At 43.9% G+C, this 21,716-nt stretch overlaps 3 protein-coding genes and 1 long non-coding RNA gene across 4 annotated transcripts in view; 2 read left to right on the top strand and 2 right to left on the bottom strand.

The window, feature by feature from the left end:
- Nucleotides 1-679, top strand: part of LOC134195554 (myosin-1-like) — a 9,987-nt gene extending 9,308 nt beyond the window's left edge. Inside the window, exons 18-19 of the mRNA XM_062664595.1 lie at nucleotides 142-296; nucleotides 367-679. Coding sequence (XP_062520579.1) covers nucleotides 142-296; nucleotides 367-439 — 228 coding nt within the window. The 3' untranslated portion in view covers nucleotides 440-679. The remainder of the gene's footprint in view (nucleotides 1-141; nucleotides 297-366) is intronic.
- A 107-nt stretch (nucleotides 680-786) lies between these two features.
- On the top strand, nucleotides 787-1,151 carry LOC134196124 (uncharacterized). Its single transcript, XR_009972485.1, has 2 exons — nucleotides 787-889; nucleotides 948-1,151. It is a non-coding gene; the product is annotated as an uncharacterized LOC134196124 (long non-coding RNA).
- A 296-nt stretch (nucleotides 1,152-1,447) lies between these two features.
- Nucleotides 1,448-8,995, bottom strand: LOC134196010 (protein eyes shut homolog). The gene is made up of 11 exons (XM_062665091.1): nucleotides 6,448-8,995; nucleotides 5,206-6,339; nucleotides 4,857-5,145; nucleotides 3,524-4,797; nucleotides 3,146-3,457; nucleotides 2,961-3,082; nucleotides 2,521-2,896; nucleotides 2,324-2,460; nucleotides 2,201-2,256; nucleotides 2,044-2,136; nucleotides 1,448-1,989 (listed from the first exon to the last, which is right to left on the bottom strand). The coding sequence occupies exons 1-11, from the start codon at nucleotides 8,993-8,995 to the stop codon at nucleotides 1,704-1,706; spliced, it is 6,627 nt and encodes a 2,208-aa protein (XP_062521075.1). The 3' UTR covers nucleotides 1,448-1,703.
- Nucleotides 8,996-13,351: 4,356 nt separating this feature from the next.
- On the bottom strand, nucleotides 13,352-21,413 carry LOC134196009 (neurogenic locus notch homolog protein 2-like). Its single transcript, XM_062665090.1, has 11 exons — nucleotides 18,824-21,413; nucleotides 17,117-18,592; nucleotides 16,768-17,056; nucleotides 15,435-16,708; nucleotides 15,057-15,368; nucleotides 14,872-14,993; nucleotides 14,432-14,807; nucleotides 14,235-14,371; nucleotides 14,112-14,167; nucleotides 13,955-14,047; nucleotides 13,352-13,900 (listed from the first exon to the last, which is right to left on the bottom strand). Exons 1-11 carry the CDS (start codon nucleotides 21,411-21,413, stop codon nucleotides 13,615-13,617), a joined length of 7,011 nt encoding a protein of 2,336 aa, XP_062521074.1. The 3' UTR covers nucleotides 13,352-13,614.
- Between the last annotated feature and the right edge of the window lie 303 nt (nucleotides 21,414-21,716).

Genomic DNA, 21,716 nt, shown 5'->3' with positions numbered 1-21,716 from the left:
AGAGGAGCTCAACTAGCAGTTGGATATGATAGACTGCCAGTTGCGTTCATATTTTACTGGTTGCATTAAAAATAATTAAATGTTCTAAATAATTAATAGTTAATTATTAATTAAATTAAAAGTGTGATTACTGCGTTATAGCTCTGTGAATTTAAGAACGATCAACATGTAGAGTCGGAGGGAAGTGGTAGTACGTGGGCGTGGCGGCTACTATCCAAATGTCTCTCATTCGTTCTGGCTCTGGTGGCTCTCATCAGTGCTATTGTGACTGCTCTCGAACATCTCATCAAATCATTGTACAGTTGGCCATCATTTTTGTTTGTATGATTCGTTGGTTTGAATGATTTTGTTTTGATTGTGTTGCAGGCCACGAGCCGGTCTTGCCACATTGATATGCAGCGTAATATTTGCTGTCGTGATGTACAGATGGATGCAGTGAGAGTGAAACGATTGTCGTCGTTCTCATCATGTCCATACGACTGACTTGTAATTGTAATAAAGTTAGTAGATACTAAGACCTGCTGCTACAGCTTGTCACTCGCATTCAGTTGTGACTCTGCGGATACTAAAAGCTCGTTTGTATTTCTATATACTAAATTAGTTGAGAAGTGTTGAACGTTTTCTATCCTAAATGTTATTTTACTGGTACTGTACGTATACACACTTTCTACTTGTTGTAGACACGTGCCATTGCTAATTAATTGCAATAGATAATTTTATATCGAAGTGCCGCGGTAGGAACCCGGATTAAAAACATGTTTCTGCCTCGCGTGTGTGAACCGCTAGTCGGCGCTATTTATATTAGCGAGCCCGCAAAAAATTCATTCATCGTGAAATTAGAGCCAATCAAAGTCTAGAAGTTTCCTTGAGCGGGAACGTCATGATTGATGTAAGGAGGCATAAACGTGAAAGAATATTGAGTTGATTTGTGTAGAATATGTGTCTAGATAATGTTTCAACAGCCTGAATGGTGCGAAGACGTTACTTTTTTGGCATTTATGTCTTTCACAGCTATCTACATTGAAGCTTGAGGTGAGAACAATTCATAGAAGCTTTTGAGTCTAAACAAGGACTCTAGAAAACTGTACTTGATAAAAAGAATTGCTGTACACGTGTAATAGATCTACTAAAATTGAAATTGTCAAGTACAAGTTAATGCTAATAAAGTTAATTTGGTGAGCAAATCCTGTTTTACTGGTTCTTGCCTCCTAGTGTGAACCGGTTTATTAAGTTCAGGATTTGTTCAGAATGTAAAATTAGTAGTAAGTTTGGGATTAGCATTAAGGCTAGGATGAGACCGAAATCCAGCTATTCAGTGTGTCACAACAATGGATTATTTTTTCCTTTGTTCGGAGAGCCAGCTCAGGTTTACTCTGGCAGTCTGCATTGTAGTCTGAAGGAATAGGTCAGACTAAAGAAGATCGATGTGACATAACTCTGTTCTGCTACAGTCAACGATCACAACAAGCAAGTTTTCATTTTATTTCCCTCTAACAATTGTACTCGGCAGCTATACTACTACTCAGTGATTAGAAGCGACGCTAAAAGAGCAATCAACGGCGTTAGAGCCGAATCATAAAGCTAAACGGCATGCAGAAATTTCAACTCAAAACAGACAGCAGCACAAAGCCAACACACGCATGCAGCAGACTACAACTAAAAATGAGAACAAAGTCAATCGTCAATTGCACTACTTTCACTCATCAGCCAGGGAAGTAGTCATCACAGCTCTCGACATTAGCACCACTCTGTGCCATCTTTTCCAGGTCAATAGGCGCATCATTGACCTCCAGATTAGCGATACAGCCAACAAGACCCATCTTGAAGTCTCCGTCCAAGATGTCCCGATACTCAGACAAGTCAGCTGTACTCACAGCAATACCACCAACGTACATCTGACCCGATGAAGCAGTCAGACCAATTGCGGAGCCCAGAGAAGAGCCGGTGGCAGTCTGTGTATCAACAATTAGAGTACCCGACTGTTGTTCCCTGTATAACAGACCAATATTGGAAAATTTCTGTGAAGAATGTCCTTTGACAGACCTGAAAGCAGATACTGTATGCCACGATCCGTGACTACCAGTGACGTTCACTTGGTTGTTAGTTATTTTTGCAGCACCAGTGCCGAGATCGTACCTGCAATTGCCAAATATTGCAGCTTAATAATAAATTATTAATCAAACTGCAGGCTTGTCCTCACCTCAGTTCGACGTGTCCATTAATAATGCCGATGGATAGGTAATCACCACCTGTACCCTGTGTCGTCACATAATAATCACAAAACTGAAACATACAGCAAGTTAAAACATGAAGATCGACATACGGGTGGGAGATAGAAAACAAGTCCATTAGTAGCTTGAGAGGAGAGATTGAATTTGATGATGGTCTGAGCCGTACGAGCAGGATAATTATAGGCTGCATAGCTGTTGCCATTAAACTTGGCGACTTTGAAGTTAGTGACTAAAACCAAATGTTAGTGTGTAAACCAGTGCAATGCTGTTTAAGTATGAATTATAATACCTTCAGTACAAAATTGTCCTCTTTGTGGATTGGGAACAAGAGGACAGAAGCACTCATACTTCTCAGTTTTATAGTTGAACACACACTGGCTGCTTGAGTGACACATATCATTACCAATAGTGCAATTGTTGGCAATCATTTGCTGGCAGTTGTCTCCTTTGAAGCCATGAGAGCAAGAGCACTTGAAGTTACCCTGACCGTCGACATCAGTACAAGTTCCTCCATTGAAGCAAGTGAGGCGATCACATTGGTGCTGGTCGCATTCGGCAATGCTTCGACCGCGAGTTGCCGTAGAAAAGTCCAAGACGCGGCCGTTAACGTTGGCATCTTTGATGCATCCAGTGAAGCCACTTGTGAGACCGGCATCACTAGCAACCTGTCACAATAATACTGAAATTTAATATGTGGGAAAAGATGTGAGGGAACTAGACGATCCATACTTTAGTATAGTCTTCGTGACCACCAAGGTAAGCGTCAAGGTTGTTCTCGTGTACATCAAGCAGTGTCGTCGAACCAGGGCTTGCACCACTTACTGCTGATCCACCATCAATCGTCGACAGTCCTAAAACACCAACCAATCTTAATACAATGTGTATTGCCACATTTCATCTGCAGCAATATTTACCGTTCTTCAGATTTCTTTCCGCACGAATGGTATGCCATTGATACAAAACGAGTCGTTCGGTACTCTTAATCTCGACTGTTCCCGATCCCAAATCATAACGGAACTCAACGTAACCATCATATAGACCGACTGAGATGTAATCAGTGAAAGGAGGTGTCGTCTTGCGACCCGCATAGAAGATAAGGCCATCCTTTTCTAAAGGCTTGATGGACATTGTTATCGTTGTTGTCGAACGAGTGTCACTTCCAAGTGAAGGAAAGGCAGCAAAAGATGTGAGATTATCTCTGAATGACATCGTTTGGATCGCAATATCTAGACGATGAAACAAATGTAAATGAATGCAGACAGTGCACAAACATCAATTAGTAAGGGACAAACCTTGGTCGCATTGTTCACCTCCTTTGCCAAGAGGACATGCGCAGACTGCCGTATTGCCCAGTGGCACACATGTAGCACCGGATCCACAGTTGACTGTTAAGCATGGATCATCATCACTTGCACAGCGTGGCCCAGAATATCCTTGTGGGCAAGCGCAAAACACCGAGTTACCAGTTGCTGAACACGTGCCGCCGTTTTCACATGGACTAGGATTACACAGATTGACAGTGCAATCTTTTGCATTATAACTTGATAACAAATCGGTTGAGTTGAGGAAGTTTCCATTAACAGTTACTTCAGTGATGCAACCCATAAACCCTGAGATTCCGGCAAGTATAGATGGCAAAGTCGGACCTACCGACGATGGCACACCACCAACATAGAAACGATTGTTGACATTGAGGCTTGAAAACGATCCCGGTGATGCACCCGATACCGTGCTGGCACCAGACACGGTCAGGTCAATATTTCGACCGTTTCGATTTACTGTAATCGTGGAATACAGATTAGCTGGTAAACGTGAACTGCTGGTGAGAGAAATCTCTCCTTGTCCAAGATCCATACGAACTCTTACAAATCCGTCATCGACAGTGATAGCTAAAAAGTCAACAGAAGGGCGTATGAACAGTGCTAATAATCCGTCAGATTTGTCTTGGTTGGGGTACACTCGGAGATTGATGACCGTTGTAACGTCGACATCGGCAGGGTCCACATTCCAAGCAACATACGAATCTCCAGCATAAGAGTAATCGGATTTTGTATCTCCGACCGCTGTTTCACATTGTGGACCAGAGTGGGTGGCAGTGCAGATGCAACGATACCCTGCGGTGGCGCTGCTGTCCACACGACATTCTCCTCCGTGCATACATGGTGAAGTCCCCAGGCACACATTAGACACGATCTCACACGTTGGGCCGCTATATCCATTAAGGCAAGTGCACTCGAAGTCAGACAAGTGTGGTCCAATTCTAGTACAGCTACCGCCGTTCTTACAAGGATTGGGAGAACAAGAATCGGCAGGACATTCACCAACGTTGCTACCGGCAGTAGCGCGTTGACTGATGTCAAATTCAGTGCCATCCAGACTGACAGAGCGAATACAGCCAACAAAGCCAGTACGTGGACTGATTTCTGCATTGATGATACCGGATGGATTAGGAACACCTCCCAAATAGAAATCATCCATGACATCAGCAATATCGTGGCTTCCGGGTGCTGTCCCAGATGCAACTACCACCCCATCAATCAATAGTTCACCTACGACACCATTGCGTCTAGAGGACAAAATTACAAGTATTAGACACCACAGTAGGCAACTAAATCACGACTCTACCTTAGTTCGATATTTGTAAAGACACCAAGTGGAATAGTCTGTGGACTGGCTATAGTCACGCTACCGCTTCCAACATCAAACTTGTACACTGGCTTATCATTAACCAAGGTTAGAGAAATAAAGTCACCGACACCATTTAGATTTTGAATCATCAAGAAAACAAGCCCATTACTGCTTAGAGGTTTCACTGAGATAATAACAGAATCATCTGCTGTTCTGGTCAAGGTTCCAGACACTTGAACATATGAATCGACTGTGTTTCCAAACCCTGCTACAGTGATGTCGACATCTAAACAAGACAATTACGATATCGTTAAACACTACTGATTAGCCATTGCACACAAATTACCATTTTCGCAGCGTTGTCCGCCAAATCCGAATGGACACGAGCAGTATGAATTCTCCACACTTCCGACATCAACACAAGCTCCTCCATTCTCACACGGTTGTCTGCTACAATCAAATCTGTCGATAGGTGGAGGAGGAACGAGTGGAGGTGGAGGTCCGAGTATTGCAGCTGGAGCTGGAGGAGGCAATGGTGGTGGTGGTCCAAGAATTCTGCCCGGTGGAGGAGGCACAAGTGGTGGAGGTGGAGCAAGCACGCGTCCAGGAGCAGGAGGAACCAGTGGAGGTGGTGGAGGAACAGGAATAAATGTCTCACACACTCTTCCAGTATATCGACCTGTACAGGTACAACTGTATGCATCGTGAATATCGACTCCATTTCTGGGAGGATCGTTGAAGTCGACGCTGCCCATATCACCAATAGCCGTCGGTATATTGGTGCACGTGCCGTCGTTCATACATGGTGTGGAGAGACCGCATGCGTCAATGATAATCTCACAATGAGTACCACGGAACCGAAAAAGACACTCGCACAGATAACCGTTGTCACGATCAATACATGTGCCACCATTCATGCAGGGATTGGATGCGCATTCGTTAATGTTAGTCTCACACAGCTCTCCTGTAAAACCCGGTGGGCAGTGACATATATGATGGTTAATGCTTGGTTCCTCACATGTGCCACCATTCTGACACGGATTAGAAGCACATTCTGGCACATTTTGCTCACAGTGAAGCCCAGTGAAACCCGGTACACATCGACAGTCATAACGATTGATTCCATCTAAACATATAGCATTATTTTGACATGGGTTGGAAGCACAGTCGTCGATGTTTGTCTGACAGTGTACACCAGTAGAGCCTGTCAGGCATTCACAAATGAAATGATTAACCCTGTCTATACACGTTCCACCATTCTGACAAGGGTTAGAAGCACACTCATCGATGTCTGTCTGACATAGACTGCCAGTGAACCCGTCTAGACATTCACAAATGAAGCCGTTGACTCGATCTACACAAGTTGCACCATTCCTGCAAGGAGTGGATGCACACTCGTTGATATCTGTCTCGCAAACTACTCCAGTATATCCAGCGCGACAAGCACATTCACATAGGTTTATTCTATCGATGGGCACACCTTGATTCAGGCAAGGATGTGATTCACATGCAACAATGCCTGTTTCACAGTTGATTCCTACAAATCCTGGCCAACAGCGACAATCATACCTGTCGATCCCATCGTCACATTGTCCACCATTTTGGCACGGATTAGATTCACATTCATCTATATTGGTCTGACACAAGACTCCCGTAAATCCTGGTACACATGCGCAGGTAAAACTATTGATGTGGTCTGTACACACCCCTTGATTCTGACAAGGATTGGAAGCACACTCATCGATGTCTGTCTGACATAGAGTGCCAATGAACCCGTCTAGACATTCACAAATGAAGCGGTTGAGTCGATCTATACAAGTTGCACCATTCCTGCAAAAAGTGGATGCACACTCGTTGATATCTGTCTCGCAGACTACTCCAGTATATCCGGGAACACAAACACATTCAAATCGGTTTACTCGATCGATGCACACACCTTGATGCTGGCAAGGATTGGATGCACATTCGTCAATGTTTGTTTGACAGTTGATGCCAGTGAATCCTGCAGCGCAAGCACACTGATATCGGTTAATAAGATCAATACAAAGCCCACTATTCTGGCATGGATTGGATCTGCATTCATTAACATTTATCTCACAGTGTATCCCAATGAAGCCAGGCATACAGTCACATGTGTATCGATTCACTCCATCTATCAATCGTCCACCATTCTGACACGGATTGGATAAGCATTCCTCGTCACTGGTTTGACAAAGATCACCACAGTAGCCATCTAGACAATCACAAATGAACCGGTTGACACGATCAATACAGGTTGCACCATTCTGACATAGGTTAGATGTACATTCATTGATATCAATATCACACAATGTTCCAGTATATCCTGCAAAACAAGTGCATAGGAAACCATTTACAAGGTCTGTACAAGTGCCTTGAGCACACGGGTTTGATGCACATTCATTGATGTTGATCTGACAGTTTATGCCATCATATCCTGCAAGACAGTTACATTCATACCTGTTGATGAGATTTAGACATTGTCCACCATTCTGGCATGGATTGGATGCACATTCATTGGTATCTATTTCACACCGTAGACCAATGAAGCCAGGTATACAGTCACATGTGTAAAAATTCACTCCTTCTACACATCGTCCGCCATTCTGACACGGATTGGATAAGCATTCGTTGACATTGATTCCACAAAGGGTACCAGAGAAGCCGTCTAGACACTCACAAATGAACCGGTCGAGACGATCAATACAGGTTGCACCATTTTGGCATGGGTTAGATGAACATTCATTGATATTTGTTTGACAGTTAACTCCAGTGTAACCCGCTACACATGCACAAGCATATCTATTTGCTTGGTCAACGCAAACACCTTGATTTCGACAAGGATTGGAAGCACACTCGTTTATGTTAGTCTGACATACGACTCCAGTAAAACCAGCAAGACAGTTGCATGAGTGACTAGCATCACCATCGACGCATACTCCGCTATTGAGGCAGGTTGAAGTTAGGCAATCGTTTTCATTGATCTGGCAAAATTTGCCTGTCCAGCTGCTTGAACACGATGTGCATGTAGCATCTCTCGTACCATCATTACACTGGCCATTGTTTAGACACGTAGACAGAGTACAGTCATTAATATTGACTGAACAGACATCACCAGTGAAACCAGCAGCACACAAGCATGTGTAGCCGAGATGGCCATCCACACAGGTACCACCATTGTGACACGGATTGGACTCACATTGGTTTTGATCTGCACAAAAACGCTCTCGTCGAACTGTGTCATCTAGACATTCACAAAATACTCGTCCAAGGCCGCTGAGGAAATTACAGGTGCCACCATTGAAACAAGGGTTAATATTACAGTTTGGAGGACCAACATCACATGACCTGCCATTTCCAGCTGAGCTTGTACGACCACCAAAGCAACTACAAGTGAAACCACAGACGTCATCGACACAGACACCGTCAAATGCGGGATCTCCACATGCATTGTTCTGGAAACACTCATCGATGTCGTTAGTGGTACATAGTGTTCCCTTTCTGTATCCATCAGCACACTGGCATTCAAAGTTTGAAGAAACGTGATTGAAAACACAAGCTCCCACACCACTGCAAGGAGAGTTGATATTTCCGCATTGATAGCTGCCTTCATATATGACCAGTCTTGCTCCTTGATCGCAATTGCTGGGGATTAGGTTGTTGTCAGTATCGCTTGTATGCACGGAGACAAAGAAATTTGCTCCAGAGCTAATTAAGGCGGTAACGTCAAGGGAGAATGGAGAAGTTCCGCTTCCTAAAGCAGGACATGGTGAGACTCCACCCACAACAGTACCACCAGAAATGTCACAGTTTTGCATCGCTGTCATGTCGGGCACTTTGTATATATTGAGATCGACGTTTCTTTGAAATGTGCCATCCGTCTCAAAAGTCACTGACGTTTCAGTGTGTTGAACAATGACTGGTTGCTGCTGAGCGAACGTGCACAGTGAACACTGATTGTGTATAGACCAAGTCACCTTAGTAGACACTTGCTGAATGTCCCAGCATTGTGATCCTGCAGGACAAGCGGTGATTGCTCCATCAGATGGATTACTACACGTTGGCACGGCATGTGTGCTGGTAATCACCAGCAGAAGCAGCGCGCACAACTTCAACATTGATCTTTTCTCTCCTCAACAGTTTGGAGAGTTGAGAAAGTAGAGCTGCTTGTACACGCAGCCTTCAGAGTTGAATGCCAAAAAAAAACGATACTTCCTTGAAGCAAGTTAGATGCAGTGGATGACCAATAGCAGGCGTCTACAACCAGACGTCATGGCACTGGAGTTCATATAACTTTAACTCTATTGTGGCTTTCATCTTGCTAACTAGTGGCATGTATTTTTAACTGCGCGCTCTTTTCGAGCTCAAACCCCGGCTGTGTACATGTCTACGTATCCCCTTTCTACTCGTGGGTTCGTTTTTTTGCCAAACTACGCGTTTCTAGGCTTTCGAGGCAGCCGTTGTTCTATTGTAGGTCGATCACGAACTTCGCTCAAACCGGTTGTAACTCGGCAGCATGCTAGAACGTTGTATTTGAAGACACGGTGGGTAGCGGATTGCCAAACAGACGCAAGATGAATTTTTTAGACAAATCTAAGTGACTGTGACGACACTTAGGGGGTGATTTTTCGAAGGGAACGGTCTGAGACGTAAAAATGGCACCGAAACTTTGTTGCATCTATGGAGGTGTAGTTCCGTGCCGAGTTTCGTGGCTGTCTGCGAGCGCGTTGTTGAGAAATCTGCAAGAACATGTCGCTACAGGAGACGTTTCAGGGCAACCATATGACACGTGACTCTAATTACCAACATCTAGACTGCAATCTAGCTAGTCAGCCTACATCCTCAACACACTGCACATGTTTCTACATGTTTCTTACTTTATTAGAAGTACCAAGAACAATCTCAAATGCAACAATTTAGCAATCTAGTCCAATGTCACGCCGTGAATTCGACGCGAGACGAACCAGACCTCTTCCTGTCGCTCATTATCAGTCGTAGACGTCGCCAACACTCGTCTGTCCTCTCAATAACGTTTCGACCAACCTACAGACAAAGCCAAAACCCATAACCGAACGAATTACGAGCGGGGAAACGTGAATTACGGTGGGCGAGTCTGCTCGGTTCGAGTTGTTCACGCCGACGCGTCTCCCAAAACGGTCGCTTGGTCAAAAACCGTTCGTAGAAGGAACAAACAGGTCGCCCAACGGTTTTCGAAAGAAATAAGGGTCGGATTCGAGGTCTTTCGATGTCGAACGTCGGAATCAATGACAGAGACTAATCAATTATATAGCAACTGATGATTGGTCGCCGGTCGCCACACAAATATCCAGGCGGAGCTATTGAAACGCACGTGCTTCAAATTATATGCTGCATGCTCATTGGTCGTCGCTAGGGACAATGGCAGGGCGAAGCTAGCACCACACTCATATTATGCGCATAGTACTGCGCAACATTTTACATCAATAATACAAAATATATCCGGTTACAATGTAAACTTCAGAGATGATAGCCGGGACTTCGTTCTATCCACGTGATGCTTTAGAAATCCCGTACGTTCTAGAATGGCGGCGCAATTTGACGAAGAAGGTCTCTAACCGGTCCGTTTAATTTTCAAATTTCAATTTTCATTTTTCATTTTTTTATTTCTTAACTTTTTGTTAATGTTTTTCAATTATTTTACTGAAAAACATTAATTCGGCATGCAAATTTTATTATTCATTGTTCGTTTTTAATTTTTCTATTTTCATTTTTCATTTTTCTATTTTCAAGTTTCTATTTTTGATTATATTTGGTTGAGTTGAATGTCAAAAGAATTGAACGCGAAAAGAATGAAAAATGAACGCAGCAAGAACGATAAATGAAACAGCCTTGTGCGAAGTACGCAGCAGGGAGTCTTGTGGAACGCGTGCCCTACTAAAATTCCAACGTGTGCTGCTGATGAAGGGGCGGAGTGGTTCTTCGAGGACTTCCGCCCTAGGACCATCTCTCCCAATTTCCGCTTTAACGAGAAGGAATCTGTCTATTTGTTTGTCTGTCTGTCTGTTTGTCTGTCTATATGTCTGTCTGTCTGTCTGTCTGTCTGTCTGTCTGTCTGTTGTCTTGTCTATCTGTCTGTTGTCTGTTTGTCTGTCTGCATTTGGAGTTGGTAAACTTGTGTTAGGCTGACTACTGGATGGTATGGTGTTTATGATGTGTTTTTGCAGCGAGTTGAAGAGCAGCATGCTGAACTGTGTACTTCTGTCAGTGAAATGCAGCATGAGGTGTGTGTGTGTGTGTGTGTGTGTGTGTGTGTGTGTGTGTGTGTGAGAGAGAGAGAGAGAGAGAGAGAGTGTGTGTGTGTGTGCACATGTGTGTGTTCTCATGTGATTAACTCCGACTCATTAACGCAGTCAATTAAAGTCTAAACATTACTATTTTAGCTCTCACAGATGCAGGAGAGGTTGGAGCATATGGAGTATCGCACTGATGAACGCTTTTCCGAAACAGACGAGAAGCTCGGAGCTCTTGACAACAAGGTACACAACGTTCCACACAGTTGCCTTATGTTTCAATTCACTCGTATACGAGAACACAGAGAGAGGAGCTCAACTAGCAGTTGGATATGATAGACTGCCAGTTGCGTTCATATTTTACTGGTTGCATTAAAAATAATTAAATGTTCTAAATAATTAATAGTTAATTATTAATTAAATTAAAAGTGTGATTACTGCGTTATAGCTCTGTGAATTTAAGAACGATCAACATGTGGATTCGGAGAGAAGCGGTAGTACGTGGGCGTGGCGGCTACTAACCAAATGTCTCTCATTCGTTTTGGCTCTGGTGGCTCTCATCAGTGCTATTGTGACTGCCCTCGAACATCTCATCAAATCATTGTACAGTTGGCCATCATTTTTGTTTGTATGATTCGTTGGTTTGAATGATTTTGTTTTGATTGTGTTGCAGGCCACGAGCCGGTCTTGCCACATTGATATGCAGCGTAATATTTGCTGTTGTGATGTACAGATGGATGCAGTGAGAGTGAAACGATTGTCGTCGTTCTCATCATGTCCATACGACTGACTTGTAATTGTAATAAAGTTAGTAGATACTAAGACCTGCTGCTACAGCTTGTCACTCGCATTCAGTTGTGACTCTGCGGCTATTAAAAGCTTGTTTGTATTTCTATATACTAAATTAGTTGAGAAGTGTTGAACGTTTTCTATCCTAAATGTTATTTTACTGGTACTGTACGTGTACACAGTTTCTACTTGGTGTAGACACATGCCATTGCTAACTAATTGCAATAGATAATTTTATATTGAAGTGCCGCCGTAGAAACCCGGATTAGGACATGTTTCTGCCTCGCCTGTATGGACCGCTAGTCGGCGCTATTTACATTAGCGAGCCCGCAAAAAATTCATTCATCGTGAAATTAGAGCCAATCAAAGTCTAGAAGTTTCCTCGAGCGGGAACGTCATGATTGATGTAAGGAGGCATAAACGTGAAAGAATATCGAGTTGATTTGTGTAGAATATGAGCGCTTTCACACACAGGGTTAACTCGGGTTAGGAAAACTCGGGTAGAGTTATGATAACTCCACTCCACCCAACTGGCGTTCACACGTAGAACACGGGTAATTAGATGCAGAAGATCTACAGTAGAGCGAATACATCGATTGCTTGAAGTTTCTGCTGGTAAATAGGAAAGCAGTAACGCCGATAGCCTAACACGAGAAAGACAAGCCATTTTGTACGTTAGCGCGATCCACTCTAGAGCGTGTATTTGCATATATTACAGCGTGTCTTCGCTTAACCCACTCTAACCCTGTCTAACCCTACTAGAAGCCAGGGTTAGCTTAACCCTCACTTAACCCCAGTCTTCACCCAGGTTAACTTGGCTTTACTAAACTCGCGTTCACACGACCGGGGTAATTGGAGTCTAACCCGGGCCAAAGTTAACCCGATTTAATTAACCCAAGTTAACCCTGTGTGTGAAAGCGCTCTATGTGTCTAGATAATGTTTCAACAGCTTGAATGGTGCGAAGACGTTACTTTTTTGGCATTTATGTCTTTCACAGCTATCTACATTGAAGCTTGAGGTGAGAACAATTCATAGAAGCTTTTGAGTCTAAACAACTGTACTTGATAAAAAGAATTGCTGTACACGTGTGTAATAGATCTACTAAAACTGAAATTGTCAAGTACAAGTTAATGCTAATAAAGTTAATTTGGTGAGCAAATCCTGTTTTACTGGTTCTTGCCTCCTAGTGTGAACCGGTTTATTAAGTTCAGGATTTGTTCAGAATGTAAAATTAGTAGTAAGTTTGGGATTAGCATTAAGGCTAGGATGAGACCGAAATCCAGCTATTCAGTGTGTCACAACAATGGATTATTTTTTCCTTTGTTCGGAGAGCCAGCTCAGGTTTACTCTGGCAGTCTGCATTGTAGTCTGAAGGAATAGGTCAGACTAAAGAAGATCGATGTGACATAACTCTGTTCTGCTACAGTCAACGATCACAACGAGCAAGTTTTCATTTTATTTCCCTCTAACAATTGTACTCGGCAGCTATACTACTACTCAATGATTAGAAGCGACGCTAAACGAGCAATCAGCGGCGTTAGAGCCGAATCATAAAGCTAAACGGCATGCAGAAATTTCAACTCAAAACAGACAGCAGCACAAAGCCAACACACGCATGCAGCAGACTACAACTAAAAATGAGAACAAAGTCAATCGTTAATTGCACTACTTTCACTCATCAGCCAGGGAAGTAGTCATCACAGCTCTCGACATTAGCACCACTCTGTGCCATTTTTTCCAGGTCAATAGACACATCGTTGACCTCCAGATTAGCGATACAGCCAACGAGACCCATCTTGAAGTCTCCGTCCAAGATGTCTCGATACTCAGACAAGTCAGCTGTACTCACAGCAATACCACCAACGTACATCTGACCCGATGAAGCAGTCAGACCAATTGCGGAGCCCAGAGAAGAGCCGGTGGCAGTCTGTGTATCAACAATTAGAGTACCCGACTGTTGTTCCCTGTATAACAGACCGATATTGGAAAATTTCTGTGAAGCATGTCATTTGACAGACCTGAAAGCAGATACTGTATGCCATGATCCGTGACTACCAGTGACGTTCACTTGGTTGTTAGTTATTTTTGCAGCACCAGTGCCGAGATCGTACCTGCAATTGCCAAATATTGCAGCTTAATAATAAATTATTAATCAAACTGCAGGCTTGTCCTCACCTCAGTTCGACATGTCCATTAATAATGCCGATGGATAGGTAATCACCACCTGTACCCTGTGTCGTCACATAATAATCACAAGACTGAAACATACAGCAAGTTAAAACATGAACATCGACATACGGGTGGGAGATAGAAAACAAGTCCATTAGTAGCTTGAGAGGAGAGATTGAATTTGATGATGGTCTGAGCTGTACGAGCAGGATAATTATAGGCTGCATAGCTGTTGCCATTAAACTTGGCGACTTTGAAGTTAGTGACTAAAACCAAATGTTAGTGTGTAAACCAGTGCAATGCTGTTTAAGTATGAATTATAATACCTTCAGTACAAAATTGTCCTCTTTGTGGATTGGGAACAAGAGGACAGAAGCACTCATACTTCTCAGTTTTATAGTTGAACACACACTGGCTGCTTGAGTGACACATATCATTACCAATAGTGCAATTGTTGGCAATCATTTGCTGGCAGTTGTCTCCTTTGAAGCCATGAGAGCAAGAGCACTTGAAGTTACCCTGACCGTCGACATCAGTACAAGTTCCTCCATTGAAGCAAGTGAGGCGATCACATTGGTGCTGGTCGCATTCGGCAATGCTTCGACCGCGAGTTGCCGTAGAAAAGTCCAAGACGCGGCCGTTAACGTTGGCATCTTTGATGCATCCAGTGAAGCCACTTGTGAGACCGGCATCACTAGCAACCTGTCACAATAATACTGAAATTTAATATGTGGGAAAAGATGTGAGGGAACTAGACGATCCATACTTTAGTATAGTCTTCGTGACCACCAAGGTAAGCGTCAAGGTTGTTCTCGTGTACATCAAGCAGTGTCGTCGAACCAGGGCTTGCACCACTTACTGCTGATCCACCATCAATCGTCGACAGTCCTAAAACACCAACCAATCTTAATACAATGTGTATTGCCACATTTCATCTGCAGCAATATTTACCGTTCTTCAGATTTCTTTCCGCACGAATGGTATGCCATTGATACAAAACGAGTCGTTCGGTACTCTTAATCTCGACTGTTCCCGATCCCAAATCATAACGGAACTCAACGTAACCATCATATAGACCGACTGAGATGTAATCAGTGAAAGGAGGTGTCGTCTTGCGACCCGCATAGAAGATAAGGCCATCCTTTTCTAAAGGCTTGATGGACATTGTTATCGTTGTTGTCGAACGAGTGTCACTTCCAAGTGAAGGAAAGGCAGCAAAAGATGTGAGATTATCTCTGAATGACATCGTTTGGATCGCAATATCTAGACGATGAAACAAATGTAAATGAATGCAGACAGTGCACAAACATCAATTAGTAAGGGACAAACCTTGGTCGCATTGTTCACCTCCTTTGCCAAGAGGACATGCGCAGACTGCCGTATTGCCCAGTGGCACACATGTAGCACCGGATCCACAGTTGACTGTTAAGCATGGATCATCATCACTTGCACAGCGTGGCCCAGAATATCCTTGTGGGCAAGCGCAAAACACCGAGTTACCAGTTGCTGAACACGTGCCGCCGTTTTCACATGGACTAGGATTACACAGATTGACAGTGCAATCTTTTGCATTATAACTTGATAACAAATCGGTTGAGTTGAGGAAGTTTCCATTAACAGTTACTTCAGTGATGCAACCCATAAACCCTGAGATTCCGGCAAGTATAGATGGCAAAGTCGGACCTACCGACGATGGCACACCACCAACATAGAAACGATTGTTGACATTGAGGCTTGAAAACGATCCCGGTGATGCACCCGATACCGTGCTGGCACCAGACACGGTCAGGTCAATATTTCGACCGTTTCGATTTACTGTAATCGTGGAATACAGATTAGCTGGTAAACGTGAACTGCTGGTGAGAGAAATCTCTCCTTGTCCAAGATCCATACGAACTCTTACAAATCCGTCATCGACAGTGATAGCTAAAAAGTCAACAGAAGGGCGTATGAACAGTGCTAATAATCCGTCAGATTTGTCTTGGTTGGGGTACACTCGGAGATTGATGACCGTTGTAACGTCGACATCGGCAGGGTCCACATTCCAAGCAACATACGAATCTCCAGCATAAGAGTAATCGGATTTTGTATCTCCGACCGCTGTTTCACATTGTGGACCAGAGTGGGTGGCAGTGCAGATGCAACGATACCCTGCGGTGGCGCTGCTGTCCACACGACATTCTCCTCCGTGCATACATGGTGAAGTCCCCAGGCACACATTAGACACGATCTCACACGTTGGGCCGCTATATCCATTAAGGCAAGTGCACTCGAAGTCAGACAAGTGTGGTCCAATTCTAGTACAGCTACCGCCGTTCTTACAAGGATTGGGAGAACAAGAATCGGCAGGACATTCACCAACGTTGCTACCGGCAGTAGCGCGTTGACTGATGTCAAATTCAGTGCCATCCAGACTGACAGAGCGAATACAGCCAACAAAGCCAGTACGTGGACTGATTTCTGCATTGATGATACCGGATGGATTAGGAACACCTCCCAAATAGAAATCATCCATGACATCAGCAATATCGTGGCTTCCGGGTGCTGTCCCAGATGCAACTACCACCCCATCAATCAATAGTTCACCTACGACACCATTGCGTCTAGAGGACAAAATTACAAGTATTAGACACCACAGTAGGCAACTAAATCACGACTCTACCTTAGTTCGATATTTGTAAAGACACCAAGTGGAATAGTCTGTGGACTGGCTATAGTCACGCTACCGCTTCCAACATCAAACTTGTACACTGGCTTATCATTAACCAAGGTTAGAGAAATAAAGTCACCGACACCATTTAGATTTTGAATCATCAAGAAAACAAGCCCATTACTGCTTAGAGGTTTCACTGAGATAATAACAGAATCATCTGCTGTTCTGGTCAAGGTTCCAGACACTTGAACATATGAATCGACTGTGTTTCCAAACCCTACTACAGTGATGTCGACATCTAAACAAGACAATTACGATATCGTTAAACACTACTGATTAGTCATTGCACACAAATTACCATTTTCGCAGCGTTGTCCGCCAAATCCGAATGGACACGAGCAGTATGAATTCTCCACACTTCCGACATCAACACAAGCTCCTCCATTCTCACACGGTTGTCTGCTACAATCAAATCTGTCGATAGGTGGAGGAGGAACGAGTGGAGGTGGCGGTCCGAGTATTGCAGCTGGAGCTGGAGGAGGCAATGGTGGTGGTGGTCCAAGAATTCTGCCCGGTGGAGGAGGCGCAAGTGGTGGAGGTGGAGCAAGCACGCGTCCAGGAGCAGGAGGAACCAGTGGAGGTGGTGGAGGAACAGGAATAAATGTCTCACACACTCTTCCAGTATATCGATCTGTACAGGTACAACTGTATGCATCATGAATATCGACTCCATTTCTGGGAGGATCGTTGAAGTCGACGCTGCCCATATCACCAATAGCCGTCGGTATATTGGTGCACGTGCCGTCGTTCATACATGGTGTGAAGAGACCGCATGCGTCAGTGATAATCTCACAATGAGTACCACGGAACCGAAAAAGACACTCGCACAGATAACCGTTGTCACGATCAATACATGTGCCACCATTCATGCAGGGATTGGATGCGCATTCGTTAATGTTAGTCTCACACAGCTCTCCTGTAAAACCCGGTGGGCAGTGACATATATGATGGTTAATGGTTGGTTCCTCACATGTACCACCATTCTGACACGGATTAGAAGCACATTCTGGCACATTTCGCTCACAGTGAAGCCCAGTGAAACCTGGTACACATCGACAGTCATAACGATTGATTCCATCTAGACATATAGCATTATTTTGACATGGGTTGGAAGCACAGTCGTCGATGTTTGTCTGACAGTGTACACCAGTAAAGCCTGTCAGGCATTCACAAATGAAATGATTAACCCTGTCTATACACGTTCCACCATTCTGACATGGTGATGAGGCACACTCATCGATATCAGTCTGACAATGAACTCCGGTATAGCCAGGTAAACAGTCACACCTATACTCATCTATCATGTCGACGCACACACCTAAATTCTGGCATGGAGATGATTCGCATTCGTCAATATCAGTTTCACATAATGTTCCTGTGAACCCAGGCACACATTGACACGTAAAGCGGTTGATATGGTCACGGCAAAGGCCACCATTCTGACAAGGGAAGGAAAGACATTCGTCAATGTCTGTTTCACAATGTGTGCCAGTAAACCCAGCAATACACTGGCATGTGTATCTATTTATTTCGCCATTGCATACTCCACCATTCTGACAAGGGTTGGAAGCACACTCATCGATGTCTGTCTGACATAGAGTGCCAGTGAACCCGTCTAGACATTCACAAATGAAGCGGTTGACTCGATCTACACAAGTTGCACCATTCCTGCAAGGAGTGGATGCACACTCGTTGATATCTGTCTCGCAAACTACTCCAGTATATCCGGGGACACAAACACATTCAAATCGGTTCTCTCGATCGATGCACACACCTTGATGCTGGCAAGGATCGGGTTCACATTCATCGATGTCTGTTTCACAGTTAGTGCCAGTAAATCCTGCCAAACAGTGACAATCATACCTGTTGATCCCATTGTCACATTGTCCACCATTCCGGCATGGATTGGATTGACATTCATTAATATCTGTCTCACAGTGTACTCCAGTGTACCCTTCAAGACATGTACAAGTATATTGTCTAAATCCATCTACACATTGTCCACCATTTTGACATGGATTGGAACGACAGTCATCATCATTAATTTCACAACGAATTCCAGAGAAACCCAACACACATTCACAGATGAACCTGTTAATTCGATCTACACAGCTGCCTCCATTTTGGCATGGACTAGATTCACAATCGTCTATATTGGACCGACACAAGATTCCCGTAAATCCTGGTACACATGTGCAGGTAAAACTATTGATGTGGTCCGTACACACCCCTTGATTCAGGCAAGGATTGAATGCACATTCGTCAATGTCTGTTTGACAGTTAATGCCAGTATATCCTGCAGCACAATCACAATCATACCTGTTGATCCCATCCAAACATATCCCACCATTCTGACACGGGTTGGATGCACACTCAATGAAATTTGTTTCACAGTGTATCCCAATGAAGCCAGGTATACACTGACACGTGTATCGGGTTATTCCATCTATACATTGTCCACCGTTCTGACACGGACTAGATGCACAGTCATCAATATCAGTTTCACATAGAGTTCCAGTAAAGCCCTCCACACATTCACAGATGAACCTGTTAACTCGATCTACACAGCTGCCTCCATTTTGGCATGGACTAGAGGCACACTCGACGATATTGGTTTGACACCAGACTCCCGTAAATCCTGGTACACATACGCAGGTAAAACTATTGATGTTGTCCACGCATACCCCTTGATTCTGGCAAGGATTAGATTCACATTCATTAATGTTTGTTTGACAGTTGATGCCAGTGAATCCTGCAGCGCAAGCACACTGATATCGGTTAATAAGATTAATACATAACCCACTATTCTCGCATGGATTGGATCTGCATTCATCAACATTTGTCTCACAGTGTATCCCAATGAAGCCAGGTATACAGTCACATGTGTATCGATTCACTCCATCTATACATTGTCCACCATTCTGACACGGATTGGATATGCATTCAAAGACATTGGTTTGACAAAGATCACCAGAGAAGCCATCTAGACACTCACAAATGAACCGGTTGACACGATTAATACAGGTTGCACCATTCCGACATGGGTTAGATGTACATTCATTGATATCAATATCACACAAGGTTCCAGTATATCCTGCAAAACAAGTGCATAGGAAACCATTTACAAGGTCTGTACAAGTGCCTTGAACACACGGGTTTGATGCACATTCATTGATGTTGATCTGACAGTTTATGCCATCATATCCTGCAGGACAGTTACATTGATACCTGTTGAGGAGATTTAGACATTGTCCACCATTCTCGCATGGATTGGATGCACATTCATTGGCATCTATTTCACACCGTAGACCAATGAACCCAGGTATACAGTCACATGTGTAAAAATCCACTCCTTCTACACATCGTCCGCCATTCTGACACGGATGGGAAGAGCATTCGTTGACATTGAATTCACAAAGGGTACCAAAGAAGCCGCCTAGACACTCACAAATGAACCCGTCGAGACGATCAATACAAGTTGCACCACTTTGACATGGGTGAGATAAACATTCATTGATATTTGTTTGACAGTTAACTCCAGTGTAACCCGCTACACATGCACAAGCATATCTATTTGCTTGATCAATACAAACACCTTGATTTTGACAAGGATTGGAAGCACAATCGTTTATGTTAGTCTGACATACGACTCCAGTAAAACCAGCAAGACAGTTGCATGAGTGACTAGCATCACCATCGACGCATACTCCGCTATTGAGGCAGGTTGAAGTTAGGCAATCGTTTTCATTGATCTGGCAAAATTTGCCTGTCCAGCTGCTTGAACACGATGTGCATGTAGCATCTCTCGTACCATCATTACACTGGCCATTGTTTAGACACGTAGACAGAGTACAGTCATTAATATTGACTGAACAGACATCACCAGTGAAACCAGCAGCACACAAGCATGTGTAGCCGAGATGGCCATCCACACAGGTACCACCATTGTGACACGGATTGGACAAACATTGGTTTTGATCTGCACAAAAACGCTCTTGTCGAACTGTGTCATCTAGACATTCACAAAATACTCGTCCAAGGCCGCTGAGGAAATTACAGGTGCCACCATTGAAACAAGGGTTAATATTACAGTTTGGAGGACCAACATCACATGACCTGCCATTTCCAGCTGAGCTTGTACGACCACCAAAGCAACTACAAGTGAAACCACAGACTTCATCGACACAGACACCTTCAAATGCGGGATCTCCACATGCATTGTTCTGGAAACACTCATCGATGTCGTTAATGGTACATAGTGTTCCCTTTCTGTATCCATCAGCACACTGGCATTCAAAGTTTGAAGAAACGTGATTGAAAACACAAGCTCCCACACCACTGCAAGGAGAGTTGATATTTCCGCATTGATAGCCGCCTTCATATATGACCAGTCTTGCTCCTTGATCGCAATTGCTGGGGATTGGGTTGTTGTCAGTATCGCTTGTATGCACTGAGACAAAGAAATTTGCTCCAGAGCTAATTAAGGCGGTAACGTCAAGGGAGAATGGAGGAGTTCCGCTTCCTGAAGCAGGACGTGGTGAGACTCGACCCACAACAGTACCACCAGAAATGTCACAGTTTTGCATCGCTGTCATGTCGGGCACTTTGTATATATCGAGATCCACGTTTCTTTGAAATGTGCCATCCGTCTCAAAAGTCACTGACGTTTCAGTGTGTTGAACAATGACTGGTTGCTGCTGAGCGAACGTGCACAGTGAACACTGATTGTGTAAAGACCAGGTCACCTTAGTAGACACTTGCTGAATGTCCCAGCATTGTGATCCTGCAGGACAAGCGGTGATTGCTCCATCAGATGGATTACTACACTTCGGCATGGCATGTGTGCTGGTAATCACCAGCAGAAGCAGCGCGAACAACTTCAACATTGATCTTTTCTC

This window comes from Corticium candelabrum, chromosome 20, assembly GCF_963422355.1.
Source record: "Corticium candelabrum chromosome 20, ooCorCand1.1, whole genome shotgun sequence".
Lineage (NCBI taxonomy): Eukaryota > Metazoa > Porifera > Homoscleromorpha > Homosclerophorida > Plakinidae > Corticium > Corticium candelabrum.
Note: the sequence above shows the minus strand (reverse complement) of the source record. Positions and strands in the feature narration are given on the sequence as shown.